This window comes from Thunnus maccoyii, chromosome 6 (genome assembly GCF_910596095.1).
Source record: "Thunnus maccoyii chromosome 6, fThuMac1.1, whole genome shotgun sequence".
NCBI lineage: Eukaryota > Metazoa > Chordata > Actinopteri > Scombriformes > Scombridae > Thunnus > Thunnus maccoyii.
In genome coordinates this window covers 13951384-13967433 of record NC_056538.1, presented here as the reverse complement: position 1 = coordinate 13967433, position 16050 = coordinate 13951384, and the positions used below count along the sequence as shown (strand labels likewise).

General features: G+C 39.4%; 1 protein-coding gene across 1 annotated transcript in view; it reads left to right on the top strand.

Annotated features, from left to right (window-relative positions):
* Window positions 1-16050, top strand: part of dner (delta/notch-like EGF repeat containing) — a 75696-nt gene that overhangs the window by 35310 nt on the left and 24336 nt on the right. Inside the window, exons 2-3 of the mRNA XM_042413561.1 lie at window positions 14109-14453; window positions 14557-14654. Of these exons, the coding sequence (XP_042269495.1) occupies window positions 14109-14453; window positions 14557-14654 (443 nt within the window). The remainder of the gene's footprint in view (window positions 1-14108; window positions 14454-14556; window positions 14655-16050) is intronic.

Genomic DNA, 16050 nt, shown 5'->3' with positions numbered 1-16050 from the left:
GTTTTTACAATAACAATGGATCACATGACTTGTATTAAAAGGTGTGGCTGGTGGTGAGAAATCACAAGGAATTATTATTTCACTCTTCAGTTCTCATCAGAGCGTTTGATTGTCTTTCAGTTCATTGTTTTGGTTTTCTGGCCTCAACTTTACTGATTCGATTCAGATTCACCGCTCTCATCAGTACTGTTTCCAGTAAACTGCGGACTATTTTCAGCAAAGCTACTCTAAACAACCACTGTATGCTACCTAACCAGCACAAGATGGTAGACATACAAAGTTAGCGACTAGCGTACTGGAGCATTTGGTAACTATAGAGATCAGCAGATATTTCCCTCAGGAGTTGATAGAGAACAAACCAGAGCTTAAAACAAGAGTGAATATTGAACCTGCATTCAACAGGTGGCCAGAAACATAAATGAATACTAATGTCACTCTGCATCTGCTTGATGTTTAAATTAGCAATTACTAATTTGCTAATTTATGCTAATGCTAATTTACACAATAATGTAATGCAGGTTTAAAGCTGCATTGATTAATTTTTGGACACTTTAAAACACTCTTTTTGAAAACACATCTTTGACATATTATCACCTTTTAGGGTGTTATGATGAACATCTTAGCAAACAACTGCCTTATTACATTCAGCTGACAGAAAAATGTGTATTTGGAGTCATAAAAACCAAAATGTTTTATAGAGCTGAGAGACAGTGGGTGATATTTCTTTGTGGGTTCATCACTAACAGCGACGTTTCTCATGCTACAAACATAATTTGATCTATTGTCAAAATGAAAATATTCGTGCAGCTTTAACTTCTACATGCATTCCTCTATATATAACTCAGTTGTTTGTGATGTCAGTGAGATCACCACCTCTTCTTGCTTTAGCCGTGTCTGAGACTTGTCAATCACCTCACAGATAGCAGAGCTGACAGCTGACACTCTTCATTCCAGTTTAACTTCATACCCAAAATGGCTCGTAGGATTAAAAAGAAAAAAAAAAAAAAGTTGTTGAGGACCGCAGCCTCTTGAGAAGAAACTAACTCTCCACTCCTATTGAAGAGGAGGAAAACACAGTGTTTACTTAAGCAGATCAATGCAGTGGAGTAATTGTATTGGCTGTTCATGGTGTTGAAACTGAAGTGCTGGATTTTCACAGGAACTGCTGCGGTTGCTCCTGCTGGGAAACGGGGCCAAGATATTTCAGTATACTTGCTTCACTGGCTGTTCCCAAACTCTACAAGCAAACATCTGGGCATGTGATGCATGAACATCGCTTCTCTTTTCATTGTCTCTTTTTATTCTTTGTCACTGATTTAGAGACAGCATGAGCTCATTGGTGTTTTCGTTGCTGTTTGCTGTGACAATACATTCTGTGTTGACAAAACAACTTTTTCTATTTCTATTTCCATTCCCAGTTTCCCAGCGGGGATCATTAAAGTTTCTACTGATCTCATTTTTAAGCATATAAAAGGGTCACTAGAAAAATCTATTTCTGTTTTGTGCTCTTAGTAAAGCATTTAAAGTTTTTTTTATTCCAATATTTATTTATTAAAATATTGCAGTTGTCTTGAAGTAGGTGGAACGTTTTTATCTGAACAGCCTTGTTGTCTCCTCGGCTCTTTTATCACTCGACAGCTGTCACTCCCTTCTCGGTGGATGATTTGATTCATGTCTTCTGTCTTCTTCGCACCAAACAGACAAAAGCCTGAGGACTGTTTTTACACTGATGTGTGTCTTCAGCTAAAGCACGAGCCCTAAAATGGGTCGTTGGCCTGTTTCTGTTGGGTCTCCATATGACAAGAGCGTTAATGTATTTTAATGAGCTTGAGTCCCAAGACAACAACACAATTATTCACTTTCACTCGTAGGCTTAAAAGATTAAAATGTTGTTTTGTTTTCATGATATTGGAGGACGACGATGTCTGAGCTCTTCTTATTTGTCCAATAATAATAATTTAGGTTCAACGACTGTGACAGAAAAAGGCTTAGAGGACACTGCGTTTCATAAAGGAACATGAAAGTGACAACAAAGGTGCAAGGAAAGAAATGCACTTTTAGTTATTAGCTAGTTTCCTACCATGAGTAGATCCAAGCAAGCACCTGCTCCTTCATTCAGGACCGTGATAGAAATGGGAGAAAGTGTCAGACTGAGTATCTAAAATGGTGTCTTTAAGCTGCGTCTGTGCTGACAGCAGAAGTGATGAGGCTGGATCATGAGGGGTTTTACGCTGGGTGGTTTTCTGACTGACGGGTGTAATAAATCATAACAACAACAATGTCTGTCTGGAATACTGACGGGATATCGCTTAAATGCTTAACCTCCAGCTCAAAACACTGCATTACCCCGTCTTTGGATATCACTGAGATGATAATGTTGACAGGGTGGCAGGTGATTACCTTTTTACTTGAAAATGTTATTAAAAAAAAAAAAAAAGCTAAATCTCACCTGTCTACTTTCTTTATCCACTTTTAATGTTCAGGGATGAAGGGCAGAGATTATTACAGCATGTGTTGAGCAAAAGTACATCTTTGGCAGGTTGCCAGTGCTTCCTGAACAGCATCATTAACTCCTACAGGATATTTAGAGGTTTCAGTCCACTTGACCTGTCTGTCTTTGGACTGTTGGAATAAAAGACTACAACATCCAGAGGAGAAACCCAGCATGTTCACTGAGCCACCGAGGCCACTATATAATCTGTACCATGCTAACACTACCAACAGCATCGTCCACTGTTCAGATTATATGCTCACATTAAGTTTTGTGAAACGTTCCTCCACAATGAACTGCATTACACATACAGCATGTGTCCCTGTGTCCCTTTATATGATAGTAGCACAAACTGAAGATACTTTCTCAAATGCACATTAATAAATTTTGGCCATTTCAGCACAGAAAAACATCAAAACATGCAGAAAAACAAACAGCTACCACTTATCCTGAGAGTTGTTTTGGTTAATGAGTTGTCCTTCTTGTTGCCTGACAAGTGTAAGTCCAACATTCATTCTTTTTTTTTTTTTTTTTTAGCTCTACTTTGTTCTCCGCCAGCTCCTGATAATAATCTCTGGATCTTAAGCTCACTAGACCTTTTTCACCAGCTAACTCTAGTTGCTAATTTTGTCTGTCTGCTGTTTGGTGCTGAGCAGGTAGCATATAGTCAGTTTATCAGAGGTTGTTTGCTGTTGCAACACCATTTAAAACATATGGTTTGTATGCTGGTATTTCAGATTACCAAAAACCTAGAAAATATACTGCATGTTACCGAGTCCAATGTTCCCATTTTCTTTCTGAATAGATGCTCAGTAAATCCAATTTTTTGCCTCATAAGAATTTTTGTGTTTTATCTATTTACAAGGCATATTAGCCCTTTTCTATTTAACTCACTTCATGCATGGAGCATTCATTTGCATTTTAAGACACTTTGCTTGCTTCATGAAATTTCAGGAAGCTCCTGGAGACACATCCTCTGAGTTTTTGTGAAAAGAGGCTTTGTAGTGCAGGTACAAAATGCACAGTAGCTGTGACTCATCAAGTCTTTCAATTTTATTTGACACTTAGGCAGTTACTCAGCTGGTTTTCCATAAGTCTATTGTATTGTAAGAAGGAGCAGAGATTAGACTCGCTGGCAAAAATGTTGATCCTCTTGTGAACAAAACTGCCACTTTTCTGCCAAGGATGGAAATGTTTGACACAGTCTTGCATCATGATGTGAACATTATATAAAACACTTGAAACTCAGCTTGTTCTTGTGACAAGCTTGTATTCACTTCACAGTATGATGCATTTTAACTAGGGGTGGGAATCTTTGAAAATCTCTGAGTGATGACGTAGAAGCTTCACAATATCCTTCATGTTTGTCTCACAAACTGTAATTATTTAGTCATTAAATCAATGCTTGCAGCCGCTGCCTGTTTTGAAGATGAACTACATGATAACTCTAGCGTGTGCTAGATGGTAGATGGTCTGGCTGCTGCACTGCCCTCACAGCCGAGTTCCACCTTTTTTGTTCTGTCAACATCACGTTATTAACTAACATTCAGACATTTTTGACATTTGTGAATCAATGCAGAATCGTCCGCATCACGATGCGTCTAAGAATCATTTTTTCCTCCCACCCCTAATTTGAACTCTCCACTTATTATGTAAGGAGTACATATTGCAGTTTATTGTCATATTTTGTCATATGGACAGGTTATAAAGGTCTAAATACAGTTCTATGACGGAGGAAATCTCTCACTTTGACCAGCAGTTTTCATAAAGCTCTATTAAACTATCTTTGGTTTATATCTGGAAATGCTCTTAGATCTTCATCGTCTTCCGCCTGGACCACTTCTCTGCTTTGTTGATTCCTTAATCGTCGGTTTATTTGTTTCTTCATGCTTCATTCGGTCGTCTTCGCCTGCTCGACTCCAATTCCATGGTCACTCCTCACCTAAAACAGGGATGCAGCTCAAAAAGCCTGCATGCACTGCACACACACACATTCCTGGGGCTGTATGAAAGCTGACGTTTCCAACATAGTGCATTTTTAACTTGATTAATACAGTTAATTATGTACCAGCAGCGATTTTTCATGCTTTTCTGAAAGTATTTACTTCATTTCTAGATTTTTGTGGCTCTTCCTTATACAACCAGATCACATCCCAGGGCTCAAACCTCAGGAGAGCAGATTGGAGAGAATACTGAGGGGGAAAATTACACCATTGAAGGATGATTTTCAAGCAGGCCTATTATTTTGTCACTATCATGAATTAAATATTTTGTTTTAGCTGGTGCTCATTATGCACTGCTCATTCGAGATAAAAATTACTGCTGGCTATATGAAAGTTTAAATTAGTTCATCTAGCTAATTGCTGTATGATTGATTATATAATTACAGAGTATTTGTTCCCTGGCTGTTATAGTCATAGTTCTGCTAGTAATTCCCTAACTGTGGTGATGCAGTTTCACAGATGTCGATCTTTGGAGGCTAATGTGTGTATATGTATGTATAAGTGTGTGTGTGTGTGTGTGTGTGTGTGTGTGTGTGTGTGTGTGTGTGTGTGTGTGTGTTGTAGGGTGCATGGCCTGTGTGTTGCAGGGTTGTATTTTCTCTCCAGCCTTTATATTTCCTGATGTTTGTTCTGCTCCTGTGAGATTACGCAATGCAGAGAGATGCTCCAGTTTCTCTCTGTGGCCTCGAATTCAGCAAACAGCCAACGCTTGACAAATACTTGCCCGCTCACTCTAAAAAAAAAAAAAAAAGACAAGAAAAAAAGATGGATCTAGATCAGACGCATCAATTTTTAAGCACCCTCTCATTAGTAAAACATGAAAAATAAGACCATTGTAGATACGTCACATGAAGTTTCTACTGATATTCCTTGTAGTCGGGGCTGCAGTTTGAGAGAAGCACGTTATCATAACCATAGATCCTGCTGAAAGTGATGTTTGCACCACAGATTTTCATTTGAATTCCTACTATTTAAATCATAATATGAAATAGGCCCCAGAATAATTGACAAAAATCCAGCTTCCTGTCTCTGACTAATCCTAAAGCATATTTATAGTTTAACTACTGACTTTAAGTGCTTTGATAAACCTCTAGATGTTTTTAGCATGTGAAATACTTCTTCTTAATTCAGAATGACAGCCAGAAATGCATCAGGTGAAGTGTTCCAGTACTCGTATACAGCATGTTACACACCCTGCTCATTGCTCAGACAAAAATGAAAGAGTTGTGTTTTTGTCTGAGCAGACATTTGTGGCTGAAACACAACACAGACTGCAAGTCAAAGCACTTAACCATCACTGAATTTTATTAAAATTTCAAAAACAGCAAAGAAAGAAGCAAATAAGACATGGCTCTATATTTAACAGCTGCAAAAATCTGTGTAAGGTGCCAACTATGCATGTTTTGATTTTTTTTTTTTTTTGGTAACACTAACAGGTACACAAAATATTGAATATTTACCAAGAAATGATTAAGGAACAAATCTGGAAGTTGTTCCTGAATAACTCAGAAATATGGAATTTAACAATGATGAGAACAGACTGTGAGATGAGACATTATGTAAGGAAGTGAATCCACATTTAGACCATTTTTTCTTCATTTCAAAAGTGAATCAGTGATGGTTGATGCACTTGTGATCTTTTGTTCGTTGATCATGTTTTTCAGCTGCATATGTCGGCATGTAAGGTCAAGTACATACAGTCAATCTCATTAAATCTCAGACTCTCCACATTGAAAACTTACATAACACTTTACTTTAAGTCTCCCTATTTAGCATTTATAAGCGATATATAAAAAGTTAATAAACGGTTTACATCACACCAATGTAGTGTGAGAATTTATTGTTGTATTTGTCAACTATAACTCCTCCTGTGGGCATTTATATTTGGATGCTGCTGTAAACAGATAATGACGATATATTAAAACACAGTTGTAATATTATAATATACACTTAAAATGTCCTTATATCTGCTACATTATAGTGTGTTATAAACCTTTATTTAATGTTTATATACCATTTATAAATGATAAATAAGACATAAAGTAAAGTGTTACCAAAACTTCTTCTCATGTCTGTTGGTGATGCATCCTTCTGCCAAATGACAGTAGTATTTGCTTCCCTATTACACTTTGGAGTCAGTTTCATAAAGAAAGAAGCTGTTTTTTACAAGAATGATGTGGGTTTATCATATAGACATGTGGTCCTTCCCTCATCTACAGTATGTATGTGTGTGTTATTTAGAAGGTTAGTGGATTGTTTGGGGTTTAGCTTCTGTATGTGTTAAAAAGCAGATAGCCCAAATGGCCTGAGATGTTCTCAGTTAGTTTTGTTGTTGGTGATGGTCAGATGAAAAAAAAATATGATCTGGAGATAGTTGAAGCAACAGTTCTCAAAGTGATGTTGGGAAATCTAGAGTTACTTTAAACTACAGTTAAAAATGCAGCCTGCCGCTCAACCTAACAGCTCTGCTTCACTTTGAACATGTCACCCTATTCTTTGAAATATTTCTGGCTGTGTCTGGAAATGCACTTGTCAGTGTTCAAACTTCACCATCAGACACTGCAGATGCTCTGTGGCATCACTGCATCACAGCGACTGCAGTCGTCCACATATGAACATCCTGACGTTCCGTATAGCCGCTGGAGCAACTTTTATGAGACAAATTAATCCTCTCTGAGATCCTGCAGAGATATTTTTTCCTTATTTGTGTGAAAGTGTTTTCATGAGAGAGTGATTAAGCAAACGCTATCTGTATCTAGTTTGCCTCTGCAGCAGGATGGGGGGTGGGGGTGGGGTCTCTGACTGAAGGAGACAAAATGGTGATGAACAGCCCAGATGAGCAAGTAAGTGGATTATAAGATGGATCACCTCTCTGCAGCATGATGGGACTCTTTGAGCAAATATTGAGACTGTGTGTAAGGCACAGGTGGGGGGCGTGAAAACACACACACACACACACACTCCCTGTGTATAGTACAGTGTGCTAATTGCTCTCATCTTACCTATCTACTGTAGCTATGGCAACACATCTTGATCGTTATAAAGGGGCTGTAGAACCATTTCATGAAACCTGCTGAGTGACCATATCAGTTTTTCAGAGTGTCACACACTCATCTTTTTGTGTTCTTTGCTGGTGTCTCTGTATGTTTGTCCTCGTCTCTATGACGACATACCTTGCATGTACAATACATATACATACCCTGCATATGTATTATATTAAAAATGCTGAAAAACCTACTTTGCAGACAGATAATTTATGCTTGATCAAATCTACGCTATAATACACTTTTTATTGTGTATATTTGCACCATTTTCGTGCTTAGTGCAAAACTTTGTTGACGTTTCCTCAAATGCATTGTGAGTCATTTCTGCCCTTCTAACTAATTTTGTGTGTGATTAGCTGAACGATCTGGCCATTCAAGTGAACCCCTGCAGTATAATCGCCTATCGCTCAAATGAGTCACCTATAAACAGTAAGTGGCTGATAAAGTGGTGAAATGAAGCGCTCAGTTAACTACTGCTATGAAACAGCAGATTGATCAAGCTCCACCAGGGCTGTAGCTTCTCAGACAGAAGATGCCACTAATCTAAGTACTTGAACCTAAAGTCTTAAAAGCAATGATTCAAACATTCTTTCCACAAGATTTGCTAATAAAAAATGAGAGATAGTCCACACACTGAATACTGAAAACTCCCAAAACATTTAATGATGCAACATGGTGACCTTCAAAGTCTTTTCTGCACACCGTCCACCTTCTGTTCTTGATTTTCTTCCTTTGAGCATCAGTGAGGTCGGGCACTGAATTTGGGTGATGACGCCTGGCTCGCAGCCAACGTTCCTGTTTGTCCCAAAGGTGTTGGATGAGGTGGAGGTCAGGGCTCTGTGCAGGCCAGTCAAGATCTTCCACACAAAACACTTTCTTTATGGAGTTCACTTTGTGCATGTGGGTCGTATCATGATGAAACAGGAAAGCGTCTTCCTGTTGCCTCAGAGTTGAAGCACACCACTGTCTAAAATATAATCGTGTAAAAGATTTTCCTGTTGCCCAAACCTTAAAAAACAATGAAAAAAGGACCTTAAAGTTGACATATGCACATTCCCAGGTCTATATTTACATTCTGGGGCTCTACTGGAATATCTTTGCATGATTTACTGTTCTCCTTATTTATCTTATAACGGTCTTTTACGCAGCCGCTCAGTTTAAGGCCCCTCCCGGTGAACCCACTCTGTTCTGATTGGCCAGCAGACTTCGAGGAGAGGCTACGTCAAGAAACATCAGATTTTACTTCTTTTTCTCGGTCTTTACTCATAATGGAAACCTCTCAAATACAACCAAGCCCGAATCCAATCTGAAATATGGGTGTGGACAATGCTAACAACCTTAGCAACAAAGGCTATGGAACGGACTGCCCTTTGTGGGCATGTGCAAACAATCTGACGTGATCACGAGGTGGATATAGAGGTACCTGTGTTAAGAGCATTTTTACATACATTTCCTTTGAGTTTTGGAATTCTGACCATTTTTAACACGGACATCCGACATTACAGTATGAAAACCACCTTTAACATTCACCACTCACTGCTGTGATTTAAATAACTGAACAGCAAAACACAACTTTTGCACATAAAGCATTTCAGCCACTTGCTGAGTTACTTCAGGCAATCCGCACTGGGAAAACCTCATAACTCTGGCTATTGATCTTTCTTAAGCTGTACTTGAAGGATTACATACTGCTCAGTCACGGTCAGGCTAAAAACAAGGCCATTTTTCTGAGTTCTTGAGAAGTTGGCAGCACATGTTTTCACCCGACAACAACAGTTTGTCGAAAAATCAGTTGTTGAGGTTCTTTTCATAACATTAGAAGTGGAGGATAAATCATCACACGGCTGCCTTTTTTTTCCTCAGAGAACCACTTTCCTCAATAATGTTCACTGTTTATGATCACCACCCACTTATTTTGTAATATCAGGCTGATTTAAGCCCTCTGCAGGCTGCAATACAACTCAACTACTGTATAACCCCCTGGACAGAGCTGATATAACACAGATAGCGGGCAGTTTTATAATAACAATTATTAATCTGCATAGAGAAATTCTCTTTTTACTCTCTCAGAGGTCAGAGGGCAGCTTCAGATCTTTTGCACTGGTTTGGATTTACAGTAATTACTTGCTCAAGGGCACTTCTGCCAGTTTTCCTGCCTGAGCTTTTTTTTTTCTCTTTTTTTAAAGGGCTCCTTTCATCACTAATTCTGCAGCCAAACTGACTTCAGTTCACTTTTTTAAACAATTAGGACAAATTCACCCACATCATGACAATATTAAGAGATTTTAAAGATAATATTCTTATGCAGATAAAATGTTAATTTATGGAGAATGTTTTACATGCCCTTAAGACAGAAAGGAGCAGAAATTCAGCTGAGTTTTTGAGCAGGGCTTAATTATTTTTATAACATGAGTGTATGAATTTTCTTGTTTTTTCTCATTACAGAAGCTTCAGCTCAGTGACACAACATGTCACATCTGTTGGATGCGTCATCAGAGTGTAAACCTTTCCTTTCCTTTCCTTTCCTTTCCTTTCCTTTCCTTTCCTGTTAATGTGTCTCACCGTCAACATCTTTGTTAATTGTCAGACATGTCAGGTTGTCAGGCGTACAGTTAAACAGCTTGAAAAGACACCATTCAGTTTGTTTGGTTGATGTCAAGGTGCAGTGCACGCACAGCATTTTTCAGTGCTTCACAACTCAACATGTTTGGCTGCAATAACTTCAAAAAGGGAACGTTATACTGTAACCATATGTTTCTTACCAGGCTTAGTCAGCCACTTCTTTCACTTACATTATTGATGTGCGGAGACCAGGATGTAATATAGTGGTCACGTGTTGTGTTTACACTGCTAAATTACATTATCCATTTGCTGGGGTTCATATTTAATTTACGATTCTCCAAATGAATAAACCTACACCCGAAGTTCTGCTCACTTTCTACATAATGGCTTTCTTTTGTGTCGTACGTTCACCAGTCCAGTCCAATTAAAACACACTGTGCAGAAATGCATATGAATGTGTTCACTTGCATAAATGTGTCTCCCTACCAGAGTTTGAAGAACACATCTGTGTGTGTGTGTGTGTGTGTGTGTGTGTGTGTGTGATATGGCAGGAGTAACAGACTCATCCCAGCCCCTCCACCAGGTTAAATTGATGATGCCAATAGTTTAAGTAGCGTTGCTGTTTCCCTCCATTCGGCTGTATTGATCCTCTCTCCTCAGGGCGCCCATCCCAAATTAGCAAATAGATCACAGCACCTTGTGAAGCAATTAATTTGGCCTCAGAGAATCTCTTTGTTCTGTTTGTTGGTCTATGTGGCAATATACTGTAGATAAAGAGACTAATATGGGTTATTATCAGCTGCTTAGAAGAAATTGATTCACATGCTTTGCCAGAGCCCAGGGCGTATAAGCTGTTTGGTGCTGGAGAGTAACGAGCAAAATCATGCAGGCCCAAATGCATGAATACTAATGATACCAAGCAACATAGCGAGCGCCATATACACTGAGTAGTAATGTCACCAACAAGTTAGAGATGAATGATGAACAAAATTAGTGAAATTACTAATGTTGTGAATCTCTTACCAACCAAAATAGCAGTTTTTACTAAATAGTCTGAATCTGATATAATTGAAATGAGAGTTTAACCTGATGTTCAACCAATCAGCAGTGCAGATGTTCAGCTACAAGGGCTGCAACAAATGATTATTTGCATTATTTCCATTCCTTTAGATTCATCATTTAGTCTAAAGAATTTCAGAAAGTTGTACAAATTTCCATCAAAATCTTCCAAATTCAGGTGCTGGAACCAACTAATGTTTGGCATTTTTGCTTGAAAAATGACTGAAATGATTATCAGATCTGATAATACATTGGCTATTTCTGTTAGTATTACTGGAATCTTTAAAGGATCACAGTGGTATTAATTCAGACAAACATATAAAAACTACAAGAAAGAAAGCACAGAAAATAAATATTATTTACTGCTGCATAAAAGAAATGGTTACATTTATAGTTATTGAGATAAATGTGACATTTTATTCCGATAGACTTTAGATTATATCACCAGCCGTCTATAAATCCTGATGTACCTGCTTTATTAGAGGACAATCTGTGCAGCATGGATGGAGGCTGTGAGGATGGAGGAGAAATCAAGAGTGACACATGAAAAAGGTCATGAGCTGGACTTAAATGTTTCCTGTAACCCAGACAAGCCAAACGTTGCTGTCTCCTAAAGGTTTAAGGTTAAAGTCAATCCCTGGTGCTGTTTGGGTGGAGATAAGAACAAGGGACTGACTGTGTGAGGACATCCGAGTGGCCTGCTGGGACTGCTGCGCTTCGGAGCAGAAAGAGAAAGTTTGATAGAAGCATCGCAAGTAAGAACCTGAGAGAGATTAGCACTAATGAGCTGTGACTCAGTCGTGGAGAGAACGGACTGTTAATGACGCTCTGTTATTCTGCTTCTCGCTCTTTCTCTATCACTTTCACACACACACACACACACACATACATATGTACATTCACATGCTCATATACACATCCATATGCACCGGAGGATTAGGTATGAGCATCATTACCATCCCTCTGTTCACCCTCGCTCCAGCATGGCTTTTTGTTTTTCTCATGGTGTCATTAAAACTGTTATCTGAAAACATTTAAATCGGACAGCTGGAGCCACAGATACCTGAAGCTGTTTCAGTGAATTTGCCAAAAGAAAAAAAGAAACAGCCGGATTAGAGACGTTCTTAAGCCTAAGAAGGCTCTGAAAGCCATGCAAAAGTACAACACGGTGTTAGGCGGAAAGCTACGTAAAGCTTGGCTTTGTCCTCTTTCACCTTCAACATCCATAATGTTTTTCTCCAAATATGATCAATTATTGATGAGGGAAAACAGCATGAAGGAGACTGTCAGGGTGCATTTTTATCATTGCTGCATGATGGGGGGAAATCTTGTTTTGAAATGAAATGCGAGTGTGTGTGTGTGTGTGTGTGTGTACCGTCAAATTGCAGTATATGTGTGTATGAGAGAGAGGGAGAAACGCAGCCCTGCAACTAGAGCCGGCCCTGACCAATGTGGTGCCATAGGCGAGGTTTTAGCTGGTGCTCCTTGCATCGTAGCCAGTTCCAACACCAATGTTCATACACTCACACAGAAACTGCACAGCTTTATGTCTTTGAGATTTTCTTTATTTTTAGAAACAAAAACCCCTCCCACAAAATAAAAACAGTATTAAAGAACCTGATGCTGCATTGCTGGAAGATGCTGAGGTGGAGAAGGTGTCTGCAGGTGGCCCAGGATTTGCAGTGGTGGGATTAAAATATTTCAAAAGTGCATCTGAAGAGAGAAGAGGAGTATATGTGACCATTGGGTGTTACATTATATTCATAAAAAAGCTGCTGATGGTGAAATCCAGCCAATAACAGCACCCAATCCCCATTATAGCCGTATAACAGTAACAGTATAAACACAAACAGCAAGAGTAGACCGGGGGCAACTGTAACATCTCAAATTGCACCAATCAGAAACAAGACAGAACCATGAAACTCATGATGTACATGATCCCTCTCTGCCTGCCAAAGGACAAACTGATGTCTCGAACTATATCTAAATATTGATAAAAGGAAACCCATTTTTTTGTGTGTGATGCTGTTTCTGTTGCTTAGTCATTAATTGTTTTTATATTAGTATAATTATGATTAATTATACTGTTTTAGTTTAACTGGAATGAATTGTTCAATGGATATTAAATTGTTTTAACTATATCTATATTCTCGAGAGTTTATTGTGGTACTTGGTATTTATATGAAGGTATTATGTGTGTTGTTACAATCGCCCCTGCATGTGGGGGCAGATGTAACATTTGACTTCCAGTGTTTCAATCAATACTGTGGCTCTAACGTTGCTTGTAAAAACATTTGATGATTGTTAACAAGTAGAACACAGATACAAGTTTTCTACATACAAACTGCATCCAAATAGTTCAAAAGGTTTTTGAGTTATGACAGAAAACCCAAAAATTGTTACAATTGCCTCCAGTCTCTCCTACACCCAGGGGACACCAGGCAACTCAGAAAATAGGGTCTATTTAATAGACTATTCTATGTAGTTATGTTGTTGTGGGCTTTTTTTGCAATATTTCCCTCATTTGGGGCGCCCCTATGGATGGACGGCACCTCTAGCATTCGCCTATACCGCCTATGCCATAGACCAGATCTGCCTGCAGCAATTTATTAGAAACACAGAGTCACAATGTAATAAAAGGAAAGAGCAAAGCGCTGAGTCAGAGAGCAATAAAAGAAGGAGTTTTGACTAACAGTATGCGCTTTCTTGTTATTCACAGTATTTTAAGGACCACTCCTTGAGCCTGTATAAAATGACGCTCCCAGGTTGATACTTGGAAAAACTGACCGAAGGTGACAAAAAAAAATGTAGATGATCAGACGGTTTAGACTACAGGAGGACAGCAGTGCAGACAGGAGCTGAAAAAAACACACTTAGATAATAATGTTTTTGTTCTATCTCTCTCTCTCTGGCTCTTCCTGTTTTTATTTATGTTTCTCCTTATTTCAGTTTTTCACAGACCCTTGTGCCAGCAGCCCCTGTCTCCATGGAAACTGCAGCCGGAGCAACGGCGGGGAGGAGGGGGAGCCGGCTTACACCTGCGAGTGTAGTGAAGGCTACGAGGGGGAGAGGTGCGATCAAATCCTATTGGACCTGCCGGCCGCAGACTGGGACCTCGCCACCCCCTCCGCTCCTGAGCTGGCTACTCCCGTCGCCTCCACAACCGTAGCCGCCACTCAGCCGCCGCAGCCAACCACCGTACCCTCCACCACAACACCAGCACCTCCCACCCTGCAGCCATGGAAACCCAAACCTGGGCAGAGGCTGCTGGTGGTGCCGTGGGAGGCAGACAGGGTGAGACGAACTTCCGCGTTGAACTCACGCTACTGCGGACTGACTTCATCTTCAGAATCTATAAACAAATATATATATTATGTGCGTTTGTGTCCTCTTTCAGGTGACTGAGGGTCTGCACTGTGTGAGCAGTGAGCTGTGTGAGCTGACATCAGGAACTCTGACTCTGTCTCTAGATGTGCCCGAAGAGACGGCTGTAAAGTAAGAGCACCATTAAAGTACCTTTTTATGACTGACATCTGTCTCCTTAAAGGAATACTCCATTAAAACTGTATCTTTCAAGCCTGCAAGCAGTGGATATTTCATACTCGGTCCACTCACACAGATGTTTTGCCTGGTTAGACCTCTTCTCAGGACTGTGTGAACATGTACAGACTGTTCTATGTATATATCTCTGTTGGAGCAGGACAGATTACACCTTTATCATGTTTATGACTTCATAGATTTTGGTGACCTCACATACAGTTTTAGTCGCATTGTCCTAGTAGGAAAATTGCAGGTGTTACTAATATCATTAACAATGGCTCTGTTTTATTAAAGTGTCCCCATAAACCATGACAGTGAGCCGGTAATTGGAATTCAGCCATCGTTAATTTTATTATTAACACCTGTGCTTTTCCTCGCTGTGACAAAACTAAGGCTGCGGTCCAACTGTCTTTTTTGCTCAGGAAGGTTCCTAACTGAGTGAAATGACCTGGAAGTATTTAAGTGGCAGCATTGATAAGAGCTGGTCGAATTCTCTAAATGCTGAGAAAAGGTACTTCAGTGCTTCCTTTCTAATCTCCTTTAACATAGGATACACTTGACCATCCTTTACGAAAGGAAAGGAGATCATTCTGTGCCACAGTTCCTTGCAGCAGCAATATTTAAAGTGACCAAGCGACGCACCATTCAGACAAAATAAAGTTTCAATAGTATAAAGTGTAAATAAATAACTAGTGTGCTGTTTTTTCCTCTTTTTTTTTAAACCTAATGATGTATTATTGTTGTGTAAGGCAAAACAACAGCAATATTCTGTGTGGAAACACATTAGATATGCAGGAACAATTTCAGTTATGCTTTGATGTTATGTTCAATTGAAGCATTCCCTGTGATCTATGTCCAAAACACACATCAGCATCCTCTTGCCATTTGTGAACACAATGCTATGAGCCTTCATAACCCTCCTCTTATCAATGTTTCTTTGGTTTCGCTGTGAGGTGAGCCACACAGCAGCAGCAAGCCCAATGTCTCCCATTTTGCTGTACAACTCTGATACTCCCCAGCTGCCCTTTTATAGGCCAGTAATTGAAGATGGGCTCATTGGGATATATATGATTCAGCTGGCTAGATGGTTATTGGCCAATCGTTGAGTGCAGTAGCGTTGGGTCCTTGATTATCTGATAGTAATATCTTTGGGGAATCAACGATTTTGTCACATTGCACATCCACAGCCTGTATCAACCATAACAACTTCAAAGCACATTCAAGTCAACATTTCAAGGTGTTTACTGAGTTGTGTGGTGGTTCTTAAGCTATTATAACAGATCATAATCGGCATATTAATCATAACAGAAGCCTGTCATTCAAGAAAAAGGGATGTGAGACATTTTTAGAC